Below are 18,437 nucleotides of genomic sequence, written 5' to 3' on the forward strand. Positions count from 1 at the left end.
TTTAGCTAAAAAGCTTGTGATTTAGCTCAATTCAACCAGATGAGCACAGCCGAGGGCAGCGAGTTGCAGAGCATTTTACCGATCAGCAGCAGGATACAGAAGACATGTCGCAGCAGGGCTATGACAACATGAGCTGTCACATGAGAAAGTGCTAATTACATAGAACAAGATAACATAGAAGAGCATTACATAGCAGACCAACAAATAATACAGTATGACACTGATGCCTTACTTGCCTGATATTATTAACATTACAGAGTTATGTCCGTGAGACCGTCTATTAAAACCACAGAGCAGATGTTAAGCTCTGGCTTGTGCAGCCTGTATGGACTGGAATGTTGCGATTGCATAATGTGTTTTGTGCTATTTCGTATCTCCCTTTGTGCTTTGTCTTTCTGCCCAATCTCCGTGTGCAATTATGCATTTCAGGCCTTTTACATTTTAACAGTGTGCTCACTCTGTCACAAAAATGTAGGCCAAAAAAGAGAATTTCAGCATTCTAAATGTGATTTTGTACGGAGGCATGAATGCATTCAGCATATTTATGTACTGTGGGGTATTTTTATAGTAGTTTTTGGATTGTATACAGAATAGGGAAACATAATTACCTTATGCCCACTCATTGTGGAGGATGGAAAAAAAAACCCTGTACCTGCTGTTGAACTGTAGCTGGCGTCGAAAGCTGTCACATTTACTTGGATAAAACAAATGTCGATAAGGGTTTCTGAAAGTGGTGATGAAGTTGTCATATTTGGCAATCATTTAAGGCATTTGCACCCCGAAGACCTTATTAAAATCTGAACTTAATTGCCAGCCTACTTATTCTATCATTTAATTGTGCAGTGCAATTAATCAGGGTGTCTGTGGTCTGCTTAAGTTTGTGTTTGTCTGTTTGTTGAGGGGAAACATTGCACCTAATCCACTGCAACAGCAGCAGCAGTGGGAATAGTTTGAACAGTATATGGGACATAATATTTGGCATTTACCCATGCTAATTATCTGGAGAGTGACTGTCAAGCCTCTCTAATTGCTTTGATTGATTCATCTAAAGAGGTGCTTGAAAGACTGTGGATACAGACTGTAGCTTTTGCAGGCCAAAGCAGAGTCATTTATAACATCTATCTCCAGACTTCACACGCACAAGCACACACACTGTAGAACCTTGCGTGTGTGCTGTGGTGCCCCTTGTTGCACGTTGGCATTTGTATTTTGTATTTAGAGCTGCCAGGAACCACCAGCCCCTCTGGCGTGGCTGGCACAGCACGGCCAGACGTGTGATGTGTGTCCCACAATCTGGAGCTGGCCTATTAACTCTTCTGCTGAGCCTGCACACGATTCAGATGTGCATGTTACACAAATGTGCATCTATCTGTCACAACAGCCTCTTTTTTCTTTTACCATAAATAGATGTAAACATGCTCTGTCTTAATTTGCCCGAGCTTGTAATGATTGAATGTAAGGTTTCATCTCCATATAGGAGGCAGGTTCAGATGATTCAGCCTTTTTCGATGGAAAATGTTTCCTATAATTGAGTCAGCCCTTCAAAAGCTCAAAGTCACCAGTCAGCATTTCTGGAGACACATACAGTATAAATGCGCGTTCAAGCAATATTAACTAATGATTATTAATTAAAACAAACAGATAATCAGTTGCCTTTGATATAAATTGTATTAGACTGCAGAGCACCAATAAAAATTAAGTCATGCAAATAGCAACAAGACTTAAAGTGCTACTTTTCATCGACCTTCAAAATGTATTACAACAGACATGTCTGCCACAATATTAGAACACAGAGTTGTATTTCTTTATACAGCTGTTAGATTTAATAATAAAGAAACATATTTGACAAGGACTTGGAACAAATTTTAATTGTGGTTTATGATCAAATACCTTGAAAATGTACTAGGCCTACCTTTCCATCAATCTCAGCTGCACAAGGTTACTTTTTAGTGCTGATATCAAATGTTGGCATGTTAACATACTGAAGCACGCTGACGTTAGCTTTCAGCTCAGTGCATGGCTGTGTCTGATGAGCCTCGGCTTCTTGTGGTGAGTCCCATGATAACACTTTACAGTACAATACGCAAAATGTGAGTAGTTACTAAGGATAAAGTATGGAACAAATCAAGACCGACCTGATAGCTCCTATAAAGTCTCATTTGAGGACTATATAGTAAATAATTATGAACTAATAGAGGATAGATTTTGAGATACTGTGTTTATGAATCATTAGTTAATAATTAGTTACAATAGCCCCATTTCCACATTCAACACTTTTGGTATGGTACCTTTGGAACCTAAAGTAACCCTTTAGACATGGTACCTAGACCCTAACGGGGTGTACTCTTATATGCGATCGGGGTTGTTGTCACTCACTGCTCCGTCCAGCACTCACTATATTTCCTCATTACTGGTGACACAGATGGAAGTCTGCACCTCGTTTATCGTCCACAGGACAGGGTTGCACATTTTCAGAACAAAATAGAACAGGCTGCAGTGAGAGTCTCTCACGATGAGATATTTAAAAATAACAGGTTTGTGCTTTAGTCCTTCTCAGGAATGCTTGGGGGTTTAGTGTTGCCGGAGCCCACAGGAACTACGCTCAGCAGTCCTTTTTTTTTGGCTCCGATTGAGGATTAGAATATATGCAGCTGACATAACCCAGTCAAAATTAATATATAAAAACGCCTAAGGATCCACTCGTTGCTAAAAGTGTATGTCGTATAAAAACTAAAGTGATGGTCAAAGTTGTCACATTGAAATTTAAGGTGTATTGATTGATTCATGTCATCAACTCATGCACTGAGTAACATCACAAGTTAACGTTCCACCTTAAAAGTCGCCGGCCAGTCGACCCAGTGAATTAAGTTTTTTTTTTTTTTTTTTTTTTTTCACCGACTCTAGCTGCTGCAAGAGGCAGCAAAACATCCTTTCATTTTATAGTTACAGTTTACTAAACTGTAAAACTCTCCGGGGTATGAACAGTGGTTACATGAGCCTCAAACTCAGCCCTGAGCAGAGTGACCGTCCTCTACTGACCAATCAATGGACTGCAGTGTTCACAGCTCCACCTTTTAGTACCAGATCTGTGTGCTAGGTACCCAACAGAGGGGTGACCAAAAATGGGCATGGTACCTAACAGTTCCATTGGTACCATCCACAACTTTTCACAGTGGAAACAGATAAAAAGCGTACTGAACTAAACTGAACTGAACCATACTGCTCAGTCGAAATGGGTCTTGTGAATCAGCCCAAGTGGCACAAAACTAACGGCTTAGTGGGGGAATTTAAAATTAGTTCTTAAATAACAAACAACGGATGGCAGGAATCTAAAAAAAACCAAAACAGTCTTTTTACTCATCATATTCAGACCACATGAGTGAATATTAGATCCATATCATATTCTATAGCATTAGTAATGCTTACAAATGTCACAAAGTTTAAATAAAATAATTTGACCATGTGGAGAAGCATTAACTCCAAACTACTTTCAAAAAGTGTCTTGCGTTTTAACTATTGTCAGTGTCTTCCTTTCATTGTCCAGCAAAAATAATAAAAAGCCTGTCAGAAAATTGGGACTCGAAGAGAAATTTAGAGGAATCAAAGAGAGTAGTTTTCCACAAAAGGCAACGCACTGATGAAATTTGACCATTATGTACTGTAAATTAAATGTTTCTTTTTGATGATGCCTTATGCAGGTATACAGGAGCCTGCCTACTTCCCTTTATTCCACACATCCTGTCTTTGTCTGAATCTGTGCGGTGTGTTTATGGAAATGAAATGACCGTCTGACAGACAGCACGTTTGTCTCCAATTTGAGTCTGTATTTTCAGATCAAACCATCGTGTTAAGAACTTGTTTAAGTGTCTGTCAGCTTTAAATGGATTTCCAATGTAAAAAAAAAAAAAAAAAAAAAGCAATTTAACTGGAGTTTGAGGAAAGCACTTTTTGCTCATTTCCGGATGGCCAAATTTGCATAATTGTCCTATAATGCCTGAATTAGCATCTGTAAATCTTAATTTGATAATGCATCTCCTCCAAGAGGTGGCAGGATGGAATTGGATTACAGTCTTGGATCTCATTAGTGCTGTTTGACAAAGGTCCTTTTCATAATACTGAGATGTCATCAGCTGAAATTTGAATAAAATTAATTCCTTTTCATAGTGGTGCACTGGTCTGAATCCCTCCTCTTAATTATGCTCTCTCACTTTCAGCTCTCATATTTTCTCCTTCAGCAAGAATCTCTAATCTCCTTCTCTAACACTTCACCGCAGCGCTCAGATTTGAGACATTTTGTAATCTCGTGTCGTCAATAGGACTCCTCACTCAGAGGTAATTTGTCCTTTTAGTCTGAATCATTTTTCCTGTAGTTTATCTGTGTCTCCATCGTAAAGTAGATTATGCTTAGTGAAGAAAAGTGCAACCCACTCATGTTCAGTCACTTGAATATTTAATCAGAGGGTAGACACAGCAGAGAGGGGAGAAAGCACCGTGGATCCAGATGTGGTCTCACCTGTTTACTATGTAACATCGTGTTTTTTAATGTTCATTCAGGGTGTGTTTTTATCTGCTGTGGTCACATTTTCAACGTGATATATCTGTGTGTGTCTCAGCTCAGTATTTCACGTCATCCTCTTTCCTTTTATCGCATCTCTTTTATGCAAAATGCGACGCGACACCCTCCCCTCTGATGTTTTCTTTCTCTTTCAGGAATCCAGAATAAACTGCATCCGCATCGCTCGCAAAGGTAATTCAACATTAATATTTCTCCTCCCACAAACACTGTGACCTTGAATGAATTCACCTGCACTGCTTCTGAGCGGTTTGCGATGTCATCTACTCTCCTGTTGCTCTGAGATAAAAAAATTAAGAATGTCATGTTGTGAATGTCAGTCTTGTTCAGTTTCGTCCATACTGCGTCGTTATTCTGCTCTTTTTGCAAGTACAAAGGTTGGGGATGTGGACAAATTTTGTCTGACTGGTCCTGGTTGTTTAGCAGTGGGCCTCTGAGAAAAGGGCAACAAGCAGGGAGGGATTAGAGGTCAGGCTTTCATCCTGTTTGTTTGGGGGTAGACGCTGAGACACACTATATCAAAGGCAGTCTCTTTGTTCTCATCAGCAGCCCACTAGACGGCTACATCTGAGGGCTTTGACCTCAACGAGGTCCAGAAGGGTCCTCCAGATCAAAACTTCCAGATGGAGCCACCTTGGCCCTATCAGTATGAGAAAACTCTGCCCCCACCCCTCCTCTTCTGTACCTCAGCTTTTGGATTCAAAGGGACATGAAAAGGGCAGGGAAATTGACTCTAAGTCCTGATGGCAGGAGAGCCCCTCTTGCGGTAGTACACTGTCAGATCATGGCGAATAAAAGTCATGTATTTATAGTTATCATCGCACCGCAACAGTAAGCAGAGCCTTGCAAGTAAATTGTCTTGGCGGGGTGTCTTTTTTTGGTGAAGGCCTCTTTTGTGAGTGAAAAACGAAAGAGATGAGACTCTCCTCAAGCATAAAGCCAAAAGGCAAGGCCAGCCATTTCGGCTCAGCGTCTCACTCCATCTGCCCCACACAGACACCCGGTTGAGCATTGATTAATTATGCTTTCTCACACCGATGGGCTGTACCGTGCTCTTGTCTCCTTTCTTTGAAACCAAGCAAAGAGAAAGAAATGCAGTTAAAATCATAAGCAAGCAGAATATTAACAATACAATAAAAATAGAAAGATCAGGAGGAGAAAAAAAAGAAAAGTGGAAAGTAATGATTTAAAAGATTGCCAGCATTACATCACCCACGTACCTGATGATGTAAGTGAGGAGAAAAAAAATACCGGAAGGGTAAATTGATAGGAAAAAAAATTTCAGGGTGATTTCCAATTTCAAGGTGCGACAGGTCAGAGGTTTTTTCAGTTGCTGTTTGTGATCTCCGTGATCCGTCTACCATTAACATACCCTCTGCATCATCAGGTCCTAAGCCGTTATTATCAAGCAGCCCATCACAAGCAAAGTGGAGGCAAATGATTCTGGCTTGGATAACAAAGCTGGAGATTACATTTCAACTTCCAGGTGACAGTTTAATTAAGGATCCTCTGGCAGGCTCAGCACAACAATAGACTTCCATTTCTCCTCTAAGTGCCAATTTCCACCATCGGGCAGCTGGCAGGTGCACGGATTCATGTGGAAATCTATTTCATGCTCGTGTTTGGCTTAATAGAAATTTCGAGGCTAAATGTGGCAAAACCGCCTTATCTGTCCAAAATGTCAGAAAACTGAAATTGATTTTTCACCTCCTCATCTACATTTCCACCCAATATAACATACCCTTGTATTTCACTTGTACGTGTAATTTTAAATGAAGTCACAGGATAAAATAAACAGCAGGTGCCAAGTTTTTTTTTTGAAGGGAGCACCTTGAGACGAGCTGAAATCTGTTATCTTCAGTCACAGTAGCTCACAGGAGCTCACAGTCGTACAGGCGTCTTTGGATGATGGCGTGTCCCTGTGTGTGAATAGAAACTACAAAAAAAAAATCATCTTTGATTTGGTCTCACTAAACTGTCTCCTACCACTCCTGCTAAGTAAACTATACTTGTTAGATGCGCGTCCATACACTGAACAGCACACACGGAAATGTCACATTTCTTGGAATACGTTACATAGAGGTAGCAATTTAACAAGCCCGAGCTGTTTTAGAAGGAACACTTCCTTTGTCATATAAAGCCAATGACTCATTTTCTCCATTCAGATATGCCAAATACCCATCATTGGTTCAAAAATCCTGCCAAATAATGAAATGATATTGAGCTACTTTCATCTTTGGTGTGATGGTTTTAAAGCACCCCGGAAAGTGCCCACGGCTGCAGATAGTCGGGTTAAAACATGGCTCTGTTTTCATTTTCCCTGCCCCAGATCTGATTCTTCCCCAGCAGGCTGCAAGATAGAGCTCTGTCCCCGGGCCTGCTCTGACTTTCTCTCGCTCTCCAGATAGGTTGTGCTGTTCCAATAGACTGAGAGGGGCTAGTTCCGGGGCTGTCAAGGCCTGGAGGACAGACTGACACACACAAGAAAAACTAGATCAGTGGGCCCCTAGAACAAGACAAAGAAAGGCCCACTGCTCAGCACCATTTACATAAGTATGAAGCTTTATGCCAGAGAAATGAATAACCCACTATTATGATAACGACCTTTCCAGTAGCTCACAGACACTGGGGCACCTTGAGATTATACTGTAAGGCTGTGTGGATGACTTGTGACTGGGAAAAATATAGTATTTAATTCAACATTGAATAGAAATGCGCCTCAAAGGTTTAGTGCATGTACCATAGCATAGAAATGTGCAATTGTAATATCACAAGGTGTCAGTTGATTGTTGCAGTGTCATTGTACAACTGAACAATGGATTGAAGAACAATGTGCTGCAAGCCTTTTTTTGTACATGACTAATGGATCTTAGCAAATGAGTTTCCTGCCTTACGCTGACATATTTCTTCTTCTGCACCAATTTATAGCGGTCTGTTTATTCTCTCATCTCCGTTCCTTCTCTGTAAACATCAATATAAATCTCTGTAGCAGGTTGAAAACTTACTTTGCAAGCCAATCATTTTGCTTGTCAAAGCATAAGTTGTCATTATGTATGTCTGAGGATTGCAGGTTTGCTGGGTTGGACAACGCGGACAATTGCTGTCTGCTCTGCTTAAGGCGTCACTTCTTTATTCGCATGTCTCTTTCATCTCTACCAGCTATTTGAAAATACCACCATTATTGAAATATAGCGTTGGCTTTAAGAAGCCCATTATAATTCAGTGGATCTCCTCACGGTAGTCAAGATAAGCAGTGTGAGCGTCTGTAGTGTTATGTGAAAAGTCTACATTTGTGAAGAGGGTTTTTATTGTGCATGAATGATAAGTTCTTCAAAGCTGTGAATTTTCAATTTCGCCATCTCTACATTCAAGTTTTCACACTCTTTGCTTTGGAACTTTGCTGTGAATGCTTTCTTCTGCACCTTCGACCTTGTTCTTTTATGTCCTGTATTTGCATTGTGCCTTTTTCCTACACGCGTTTGTGTCTCTGCTTCTAGCGGCCTGCAAGGATCACCGCAAGGCTCTGGAGGTGTCTCAGCACTCTGAGGAGATGGGTCTGATTCTCGGGGTGTGTGCTGGAGGTCTGGTGGTCCTCATCCTTCTGCTGGGTGCCGTCATCATCATCATTAAGAAAGGGTAAACGTCTGCTGATAACTGTTGAGCGCATAACATGCCTCATTATGCACAATCACGCTGCATCTCCCACATTGTTTTACCCTTTATGTTTTGTTTTGGAACAGTTCAGTAATCAGTTTTTATACTTGCTGAACTTTCGAAAAGGTCATGCTTGTTTAGGGAAGATGCTGGACCAACAGCCAGAGCTGCATTGTTTTCATTCCCTTATGGTGCACCGGAGGGACCAAACAACTCTCATCTGTGGAGCCTATCTGAGTGTGAAGTATCTAATTAAAGGCGGATGCAATTCAATTAGCCACTTAATTACGTACACCAAGCAGAGGCCTGACCCTTAAATGAGATGGTAATTGGGAGGGAAAAGGTGTGCTTTTAGAGATTATTAGCCAACGATCCCACAGGTCTACAGTACATCATTTACACCTCTGCCTCTGAATGTATATAACAGCAGCTGTAGGACAGCCTGAGTTGAGGTCTCAAGTAAGGCTTAACCTGCCGCACTAAAATAAGATAGATTGAAATCTAAAGAACCTGCCATGCCAAATGGGAAGTTACTCAGGGCTCCAGCAATCATTATTAAATGGCTGACACAGCGTCCGGGCTAATATTGAATAATGTTGATTCTGAAAGTCACCACTGCTCTGCACATTAGCCCGGGTTCCTCAGCTAAGCCACCATGAAGCTCGCTCTTAGAGAATTGATTGCTAAATTCGCTGTGACAGGAAGTCACGTGGTCTAGTCCATGAAGTGTAACACTGAGACGTATTCGATAGGAGGGAAATGCACGTTTTTCTGCCTTGCTGTAGTTTGGTCTGTCAGCACCTGCTTGGTACGTTCGCATGTGTCATATGGCCGCCTGTGCTCACTGGAGGATCATGGATCTCATTTTCACTGTAATCAATGCATTCTGCCCTCAGCTGACATTGCTTTCATCTTACATCTCTTCTTTCTCTTGATTTTTTTTGTCTCCTTCTCCTGCACTCTTGCCAGAAGGGACTACTACGCTTACTATCCGTAAGTGACTCCACCTCTTTGCTTTTCCATCGTTTTGTGATCCATCAAATACATGCTTGTGCTCTGGCTGTCGATCATAAGCTGTAGACACAAACAAAACACTTAATCACTTTATTTTCTCTGTTTCTCTTAATCTTACCTCCGTATTATTCCTCACTAAAAGTAACACCTCCTTTTTCTCCCTCTCCCTGTCTCTATCTGTCTTTTACAATCCCTCCCCCTCCTCCTTCTTTGTCCATGAATAGGAAACCAGTTAACATGAATAAGACACCTATTACCTACCGGCAGGAGAAGAGCCATATGGGCTCCATGGAGCGCAGTTTCACAGACCAGAGCACCCTGCAGGAGGATGAAAGAATGGCCCTTTCCTTCATGGATGCGCACACCTGCGGCACACGCAGTAAGACCAAAGACACACACAGTTCAGTGTCGACGAACCTTCCACAACTACACAATGCAATTTCAAACTTGACATACATCATCCCTCACTTTGTAATCTTGTTGACCACCACTCATTCACTCCATAAATGTCTGAATCTTCCTGAAAGATACTTATCATCCTGTGTGAAAAATGTTCTTTACCCTCAGCTATTCACTGGCGGCAGCTGATACACACACACGCAAAAGAAACAGAGAATTGCCAAGTGAAGTAACATCTTTGAATGAATCGAAAGAATTTGATTTGTGATACTTGTCACTGTTTTTCATCTTGATCTCCTTTCTAATATCGTCAGTCTTACAGAGAGGAAACAACAGACGTGTTTACTTTAAAGTTAGTGCAGATCTTGGTCTGCTTCACACGTCATCCAAGACAGAGCTGCTGTCACGTCTATGTAATATCTATTATGAAGACATCTTTGCTCTGACAAAGCTTATCACAGTGACACACCTGTATCATATACTGTGCTGTATGTGTCAGTGTCAGCACACGCTGTGCCATTACGTGACAGTAACACCAGAGTGTATCATCCCACACCAAAGGTGTTCAAAAACTTGTTAAATGTTTTATATAGTAATATGTCTTGGACATGAATTTTTCAGCCTGCTGAAATTGCAAATGTGCCTGGTGCAGGTGATGCTCGTAGTTCAGTGAACGAAGCCAGCAGCCTGCTGGGAGGCTCCCCGAGGCACCAGTGTGGACGTAAAGGCTCACCGTACCACACAGGGCAGCTCCACCCCGCCGTCCGGGTGGCTGACCTTCTCCAGCACATCAACCAGATGAAGACTGCCGAGGGCTACGGCTTTAAACAGGAGTACGAGGTGAGAAGCCACTAGTATGCTCCTCTCTTACACAGCAAAAGACAACATAAAGAGTAAAGTCACTAGTGCAGCAGTGTCTAAAGTACAGTGTCTGTATTTACACTGTGATCATGATTGAATTCATTAGATATAAGACCTTCAGTGTAAATTCAACAACAAGAGCATAATTGGTTCATTCATTCCTAACATACAGTGAATGAAATAACTAGAGGCAAGAATGCTCAAGCTGCAGTGATATCCATAATCCAATGCCACAGTTGGAGGCTTTCTTACCTTTACTTTAATTTTCATGCTGAAAATGAGAAAGTCATCTCGTGATCTTTATGTAACTAGTTATTTGTTTCTGCACCGAGGTTGTCACTGATGTTATGGCATCTGAGTTCCCATGGGAAGAGAAATGTTCCCAGCATGGTGTCTCCCCCTTCCTGTGAGGAGTGTTTTCTATAGTGTTCTGTGAAGTATCCGTGGAAACACGAGTGTCACGCTGAAAGTGTTTGTGGCAGAAGCACCTTAGAGGAGTGGAACAATAAGTGTCATTGAAAAAGAGTCAAAGACATTAACACATAAAGCAGCTCCGCCTGCTTTTCTCAATGATGTGCAAGGTCACCATCTTCATTGAAACTGCCAGTTATTGTATATGAATAATAGGTGCTTCATTGTTAAGCTGAGAGGGTGTTGTTAAAACCCCCTTAGCTGTTCTAAAATCACTGTAAAACACAGCCTCTTGTGGCTTATTGCTTTTCTAAAAGACGCACTGGAAAGTGTTGGCTGCTTTACAAATCTGTGGCAATGTGGAGACAAAGGAGTTTACCCCCATGATCTCTAGTCTAAAGAATAAAAGTTGTCATCACAATGCAGTCACATTATAGCCACGTATGTATCTGCCATTGGCAGCTATTATGTTCACTTTCCTCCAACTGTTGTCCAGTGACATGATTTTTTCACAGCATAGCCTGGTTAGCTAGCAGTTGACAAAATGATAGCACACAAGCTAGCTGAAGTTACCATGTTAACTTACCATAGATTGTTGGTGTGGTTTGTTTGCTTTGGATGGATGAAAGGCTGGTGGATGGGGCGGAAGCAGCAACAGGTATTTCTCCAAAAAGCGACAGGACACAGTGGATTCCCTGGCTGCTCAAACATAAATCTGGATAATGGCGGATTATGAACGATCCAGGCTTCAGCTGTCGATTTGCCCTCTTTTTTACTAGGCATTGTTGATGAGACCCTCAGGTGTGTTTGGATTCAGTGCCTGAGAGTGCTTGAATTTCTGAAAGTCTGCCTCTGTTAACACTTGGTGGTGGGTTGTTTTGTCACATCCTGTTTTACCACTCCAATAAAAACTTTGCCAGTGACAAACTCTGGATCTTTCAAAAGACACCAGAATAGGCGGACAGTAGGATCATTGATGTACCTGGCTTTGTTTCTTGACTCTTCCAGCTCCTCAGTCTCTTTCTCTTTTCAGTCAGGACCACTTTAGTCAAAGAAAACTTCCATTTTCAATTTGATATTTGGCCATTATGGCTCTGTTTTAGGACCTCACTGTCCTTCCATGTGCCTACGTGGAAATCTGAGGGCAGAAAGAGCACACACCCCTGCCCTTCCATGCGCCTACATGGAAGCCTAAGGTAGGGAGAGCAGCAGCAAAGACCCCTCGGGTACAGAACAGAGCCAGCATAATGAAAATCAGAAATGTCATTGAGAAGTCACACACAGCATTTAAAAAAGGAGGAGCTGGGGTGGAGGCGGGTTGCAAAGAGGCTTGAAGGGGAAGCAGCAACAGTAGGCAGGCTGAAGCAGTTTAAACAGGGTGCCCTGACTGAAATTTGCCATTTGATTCCATAGAAGGGTATCATTTGATCTATCAGCTGACTCCCTTCCATCAATGAGCTGATCAGGCTGCTTGAGATCAGCTAATATAGCTGGGATGTGAGCTAAGCTTGACACCGGGGCCTGCCTGAACTAATGTAATGCTCAATTAATTTCAGTGCATCCCCTTTGCTTTTTATCTTCCTCCTCTATCCTGGCCATCTTTTTCAACCACTTAAACATGCTTAGCCCAACCAGAAAATCAAAATTCACAACATAATCTGACATTTTGAAATGGTTAATTGGTGCAGTGATACTGTTTTAATGCGGTCACAGTTGTGTTTTTATAGAGAATTTTACAATGGCTTCAAACACAGCTCAGCCAATCATAATCCATGACCGTAACAATTTGTTTTATAATTACTTATTTAACCTATGTAATCCATAAATCAAGTATTAAACTAATCAGGTCCTTCATCCAACCATTTTATAGCAGCTTGACTGCATTAAGATCACAGCAGAAAGTTGTTCTTTGGAGGGTTTTGTAGGTGCTTCCATGGTAGCTGGAAGGAGTCACCTCTCTAACATGTCAATCCAGAGGTGTCTTCTTAGTACAGTATGTTGCCAGCTGTTAAACTGTGACACAGGATTTCCGTTACCAGTTGCCAAGAGCTCCTCTCAGTGTTGAAATGCAGCGGCATGACACGAAAGACCCCCAAGTTTGTTGAGCTCCTTGCCCTACTAAGTCCAGCCATCACGTGGAATAAAAACTTATTTTAGCCTCTTGTATCTGTGATCTCATTCTTTCATTTCCTGCTCACAGCTTGTTGCCATAGGGGAGGTTGTAGCAAAGACAAAAGGCAAAGCTGTGCTTTGTGGGTTAGCTCCCTCCTTACCATAAGGTCCGGTACAGTGGCTACACTGATGTACCTCCATGCCTGGTTAACCTGCACACTTCAAACACAGCAAAGAAAACTGCCAAGTTAAACAGGCTGCTGGTGAAGCAGTTAGAGAAGTGAAAGCATTGCTGTTGATGAAGTTGTGGAAGCCGGGGGAATCGCTAGAAGAGATATTGCAACACTTCTTTGTGCCCCAGGGAGTAAGGCGGGTCAGTAGTTTTTCTCAGCAGGAGTGTTTGACCTTAATTGCCAACAGTGTTAGGAGGTGGAAGGACGATGTTGAGGAACTTCTAAACCTTGTAGACAAACTTTCTGTGCTGCAGGAAGTGCTTTAAGATTCTGGGAGTGTTTGAGCTCGTATACTCGTTAGAGGAAAATACACTAGTGAGAGGTACCCATGGTGGAACAGACTGATGTCAAGCCCTGCATACAAGAAACAGTGCAGATTCTTTTCTCCTAACCACAATGAAATATCTTGTGGGAGCTACTGCATGAGTGATTGATCAACTTTCTTATCCCCATGAAAAACTGATTTGCACAGTAGGAACAAAAAAACAATATAAAAGAACATAGTCCAATCATGACACCCAGTGTTGGCGATGGCCCACAGAGTGAGTGTGGAGTGCTGCAAGCCTATGAACTCAAACTCAGAGCTGTGATATGAGTTTTTTCAGGGGGTGGATTGGATTCTGGCATGGATATTTCTTTTCTCTAACACTGTTTTGAGATATTGCTGGACACATGTCAGGACACAACCAAGTGGTTGTGCGTCAGCGCCTGTTGTGATTTTTAGGCTACCATCACCCACCCAGATAAGCTTTGGAAAAGTGATGAAGTGAAGTTGAGTAGTTAGTCGGGTAGTGGGAGTTAGTCCGTAGTAAGAAGGATCATGTGCAATTATTACATGTTGAGGACAACTCTCAGCTTAGAGAGCCCATGTTAGCTGGAATGGGTCTTGCAAGTGTGGTGTGGGAGGCCATCAATCCTCCTCTGACATCATCCGTGGGCGCTCCTCGCCACCCACTGAAATTAATTAGCGGGGTTAAAAAGGCATCTGGATCACACTGTTGCTGCGCAGATGAATAAATCATCCTCATTTGGGCCCAAAGAAGACCTCTGTCACAACGGCAGGCATGATGAGGTTAAACGTCTCTGGTGATTGTCTATAGCTGCTGAGTCCCCTGTCCACTGCTAACAGATTGTAGGGTAGAAAAGAGAGGAGACGGGAGTGTGAAGGGGGTGAGTGGAAGTGGGAAGAAAGATGAAAGGGCAAAGAGGGAGAAAAACGAGAAAAGAGAGTTCTTGACTTCCATGCCCTGTCACCTCCAAATAACCTCCTCCTAGTAGCAATACTAGTTTTTATGCCCGCTGCAATATATGGTGCAACGTATGCTCTGTAATTTTCAAAGGTAACCATCAGACTACGAGCATAGGACAATTCTTTTAACTGTGGTGATCGGTCTAACGTTACATCCACACTAATATTTAAGGCTGTATGCGACTCCAAATTATGTCAGTCAAATCAGATTTGGCTGTTCAATAGAAATATTTGTTGATTTTTTTTTTTTTCACATAGCGGACATTCTACTCTGGCGTTTCCGAACCCCTAAGGTTGAGACTTGTGAACACACTGCAGACCCTGTTTTAGTTTTAAATCTCCAGATGCATTTTAGTTTGGATGGGTGAAAAAAAGGGAGACTTAAAAAACTTAACACAACCACATTCGCTTCCCAATTGGGTCGTATCAAGCCAAAACATACTTTTTGTGATTTCATCCTTCTTGTGTGAGTACCAGTACTTTTTTACCACTGCCATGGCTTCCTCTGGTGATGGATAATGCTCACAGACAGCTCTAATATGTTGTCGCATTTGCTTTGCAGCAACTCCCAGTCCATGTTTTCTGCCTCCTTGATTGCATTATACTCATTAGTTACTTTCAGAAACAGTTCCACCTTGTTGTTCCAAGCAAAGAATTCTGTGGTTCTCCGTGGTATTGTTTTATTACCAAGCAACCAACCGCAGAGAAGGCAATCTGCTTCCTGTTTACTTTAGCACGTGCATGCCCAGTGTAGGTGAATGGTCATTCATTCATTAATTCATTTGCCGTAACCGTTTATCCTGTTAGGGGTCGCGAGAGGGCTGGAGCCTATCCTAGCTGACATTGGCTGAGAGGTGGGGTACACCCTAGACAGGTCGCCAGACGCAGGGGTGTAGTGATAGTTGATGAGGCAGGTGCGCTGTTTGATAGATGGGCAGGAAGAAGTGGGTATACGTACTCCTATATATTCCAATAGCTTTTTGACTGATAGGTGAGTATACTGTAAACAGCCAGAAAACAACACTACACCACTGGCCAGACTGTCTCATGGCAAACATATATAGAGACAGACAACCATTCAAGCTTGCACCTATGAGCAATTTCAGTTGACCTAATCTGCATGTCTTTGGATTGTGGGAGGAAGCCGGAGTACCGTGAGTATATGTATGGACAGAGATACCTTCAGAAGTGGTGCCAAAATGCCCATGTGCAGGAAAGGGAGATCATTTTTGTTTTAAAATGCTATTTCGAAATGAAAGCATGTTAGTGTAGATGTAGCCTTAGTGGCTCTGCATTCCTAGGGAGAGGAATTGTATGTTGTTATGTTCAAAATCTGCCTTTTAACACCACTGCTGTTTTTTGTAAACACTTGAGTGTGCTTGGCAGATCACTGTTTGGTTAGTTTCTTTTTTGCACCAACGCACTGTGGGGTTTCTGTCCTGAACTGAACCGTAAGTACAAACATGTTTCTTTGGCAGAGCATTGCTTATCAGCCTCCTGCTCTCTTCTAGCTGTACGTATCTGGACACATAATGAAGGGCCCAGATCTGGGCGTACCTCTCCCCAGTGGAACAATTGTGGCTGGGAGTCTAGATCACACCCTGGGGAAAAGTCCATCCCTGTCACCCACAGCCCATGGCATTCATAAAAAGAGAAAACATCTTTTGTCTCTGGTTCATGGTTTCCCCCTCTGGAACTCTGCTTGTAGACTCATTAAACTGTCCCTCTCGGGCAAAACACACTCCACTCCAAAAATCAATACACACCTCTTTGTATTTTTTTTCTTCTCTTTGCTCGAGTATGTGTTTTGATAGAGTGTCTCTCTCCATTATGAAGTAAAATGATGAGGAGTATCATATTACACTCCACCGGTAGGTATAGGTTTTTATTTCCCTGAAGAATACCTATGTTGTGTAAAAACATTGATCAAGAATTTACAGTGAGTTGTAAAGGGGCCTGTATATGTGGCAGCTACTGTCACCGCAGTCATATTCCCACTGAAGAAACTTACGAGCAAACAACAGCAGAGCTTTACTGGGGAGCCGAAAACTTTCATTATACCACTCTGTAGCCCGAGGCTGAGGTTAGCGAGGATGATGGACTCATTGATTCAAATTTTAGTTGCACCAGGGTCTACTGAAATACTGCTGTTATTTCAAAAAACAACAGCGACCTCATGCTGCTTTTATGACAGCATGAATCAGGCTTGTTTATTTTATATTTTTTGACAAGGATATTCCATTTAGTGTCTCAATTGTGTCATATCTCAGACATCCCTGATTGGATTTTGACTGGATGTGGTGGGATTATGAATCTCATCACCGTTTTTGGCATTATACAAATTATGTGGGTAAAAAAAAAAATTACAGGTTAAAGCGAGGTGACTGTTATTGAGTCATCCCGAAAATGGAAATCGTGGAGTACAGCGTGTTCGTCATTGCCTCGTTTTTGAGGGGAAACAAATAATGCACTCTGTGAAATCTAGTGGGATGTTGATAGCAAATCAGAATGTTAAAATTTAGAAAAGTGCTATAAAAGTATAACAGTGTCAACAGTTCAAGACCGTACTTGACTGTGTCATTATTTCCTTCCTCTCATTTTATATGATCCTCTTAACCAACCCACCCCGCTGATCCCTGCCAATGAGGGTTTCTAATCAATCTTCTGTGGGTCTGTGTTGTTTCCCCTTCACTCCCCTCCAGTATACCGCCACTCTCTCAATGTTTGTCTGTCTGTGTTTTCCCTGTTTCTCTGGAGGGCTGAGCAGAGGAGTGGTGGGAGCAGAGACACAAAGCCAGCTCAGAGGTCTTGTGTCAAAAATATCAGAGAGGGAGGAAAAGAGAGAGACGTGATGAAGAGAGGAAGAAAACGAGGGATTCAGAGAGAGACAGATCACGAGAGAGAGGGAGAGAGAGAGAGCATGGAAAGAGGAAGAGGAAGTGAGGAGGAGGGTGTAATCCCAGGCAGGATTTGGCTGGTTCTTGGCTCTCTGTGGGGAGAACTGCGTTGTAATCCCCTGCTCAGCATGCATACTTGGGCAGAGTTTCACCAAAATTCCCCTAGTGGCTGAAAACCACAGGGGGTAGACTGGTATAGATGTGTGAGCATGTGTGTGTGTGTGTGTGTTTTTGTTCATGGATCTGAAGGGGCTGTTTGCAGACTTAATTTAGCTCCACAGAGAGTGGACGTCTTCAAGTGGCTTATGACGTCGTGTGAGAGTAAGCGCTCGCCGGTGCATCCATGCAGACAGGTGGATGATAGGGAATGAGGAGATGTATTGCTGAGTATGATGTGTTATAATACAGCTGAGCAGCCATCCACCAAGCAGGTGGCAGACAGTTCCTCTGCCTTAACTTTAATTACCAGTCATCTCACCATACAGGGATTCATGCACTGTATATAGAAACACTTGGATCAGTACTCATCAGAAATATTTCACATCGTTCTGCAGCACTTTTTAACTTATGTGAGAGGACAGTGGCATTTGCTACTTTAATTTTTCTGTTCTTATAAGTAGGGTTGGGCAATATATAGATATTATATAGATACTGTGATGAGTTATTGCCTTAGATTTTGGATATGATGAGTAATGTCCACATTACTGATGGTTATTTATCAGAAATCTCATTGTGTAAATGTGTTGTGAAAGCACCGACTGTCAGTTCTACAGTACCATTGCAATATCAATATCAGGGCATATGGTCAAAAATGACATGATATTTAATTTCCTCTGTAACCCCCAGCCATACTCATATGGCACCGAAGCTCATGCAATTTACAGTGATAATGTCGCAGTTTTACAGCTGGATGTTCTTGTAACCATGGGTCTTTGATTTCAGACAAAGATAGATAAAAACAGGCTTTGGCTCAGAGGTAGAGCAGGTCGTCCACCAATTGGTAGATCAGTGGTTTGATCCCCGGCTCCTCCTGT

At 42.2% G+C, this 18,437-nt stretch overlaps 1 protein-coding gene across 2 annotated transcripts in view; it reads left to right on the top strand.

Annotated features, from left to right (window-relative positions):
- Positions 1 to 18,437, top strand: part of ptprub (protein tyrosine phosphatase receptor type Ub) — a 215,367-nt gene that overhangs the window by 160,698 nt on the left and 36,232 nt on the right. The window contains exons 13-17 of one of the 2 annotated variants that reach the window (XM_049584589.1): positions 4,711 to 4,747; positions 8,071 to 8,209; positions 9,197 to 9,220; positions 9,466 to 9,620; positions 10,293 to 10,480. In XM_049584589.1, the coding sequence (XP_049440546.1) occupies positions 4,711 to 4,747; positions 8,071 to 8,209; positions 9,197 to 9,220; positions 9,466 to 9,620; positions 10,293 to 10,480 (543 nt within the window). The remainder of the gene's footprint in view (positions 1 to 4,710; positions 4,748 to 8,070; positions 8,210 to 9,196; positions 9,221 to 9,465; positions 9,621 to 10,292; positions 10,481 to 18,437) is intronic. The other variant, XM_049584590.1, reaches the window with a different exon arrangement.

This window comes from Epinephelus fuscoguttatus, linkage group LG8, assembly GCF_011397635.1.
Source record: "Epinephelus fuscoguttatus linkage group LG8, E.fuscoguttatus.final_Chr_v1".
NCBI classification, from domain to species: Eukaryota; Metazoa; Chordata; class Actinopteri; order Perciformes; family Serranidae; genus Epinephelus; species Epinephelus fuscoguttatus.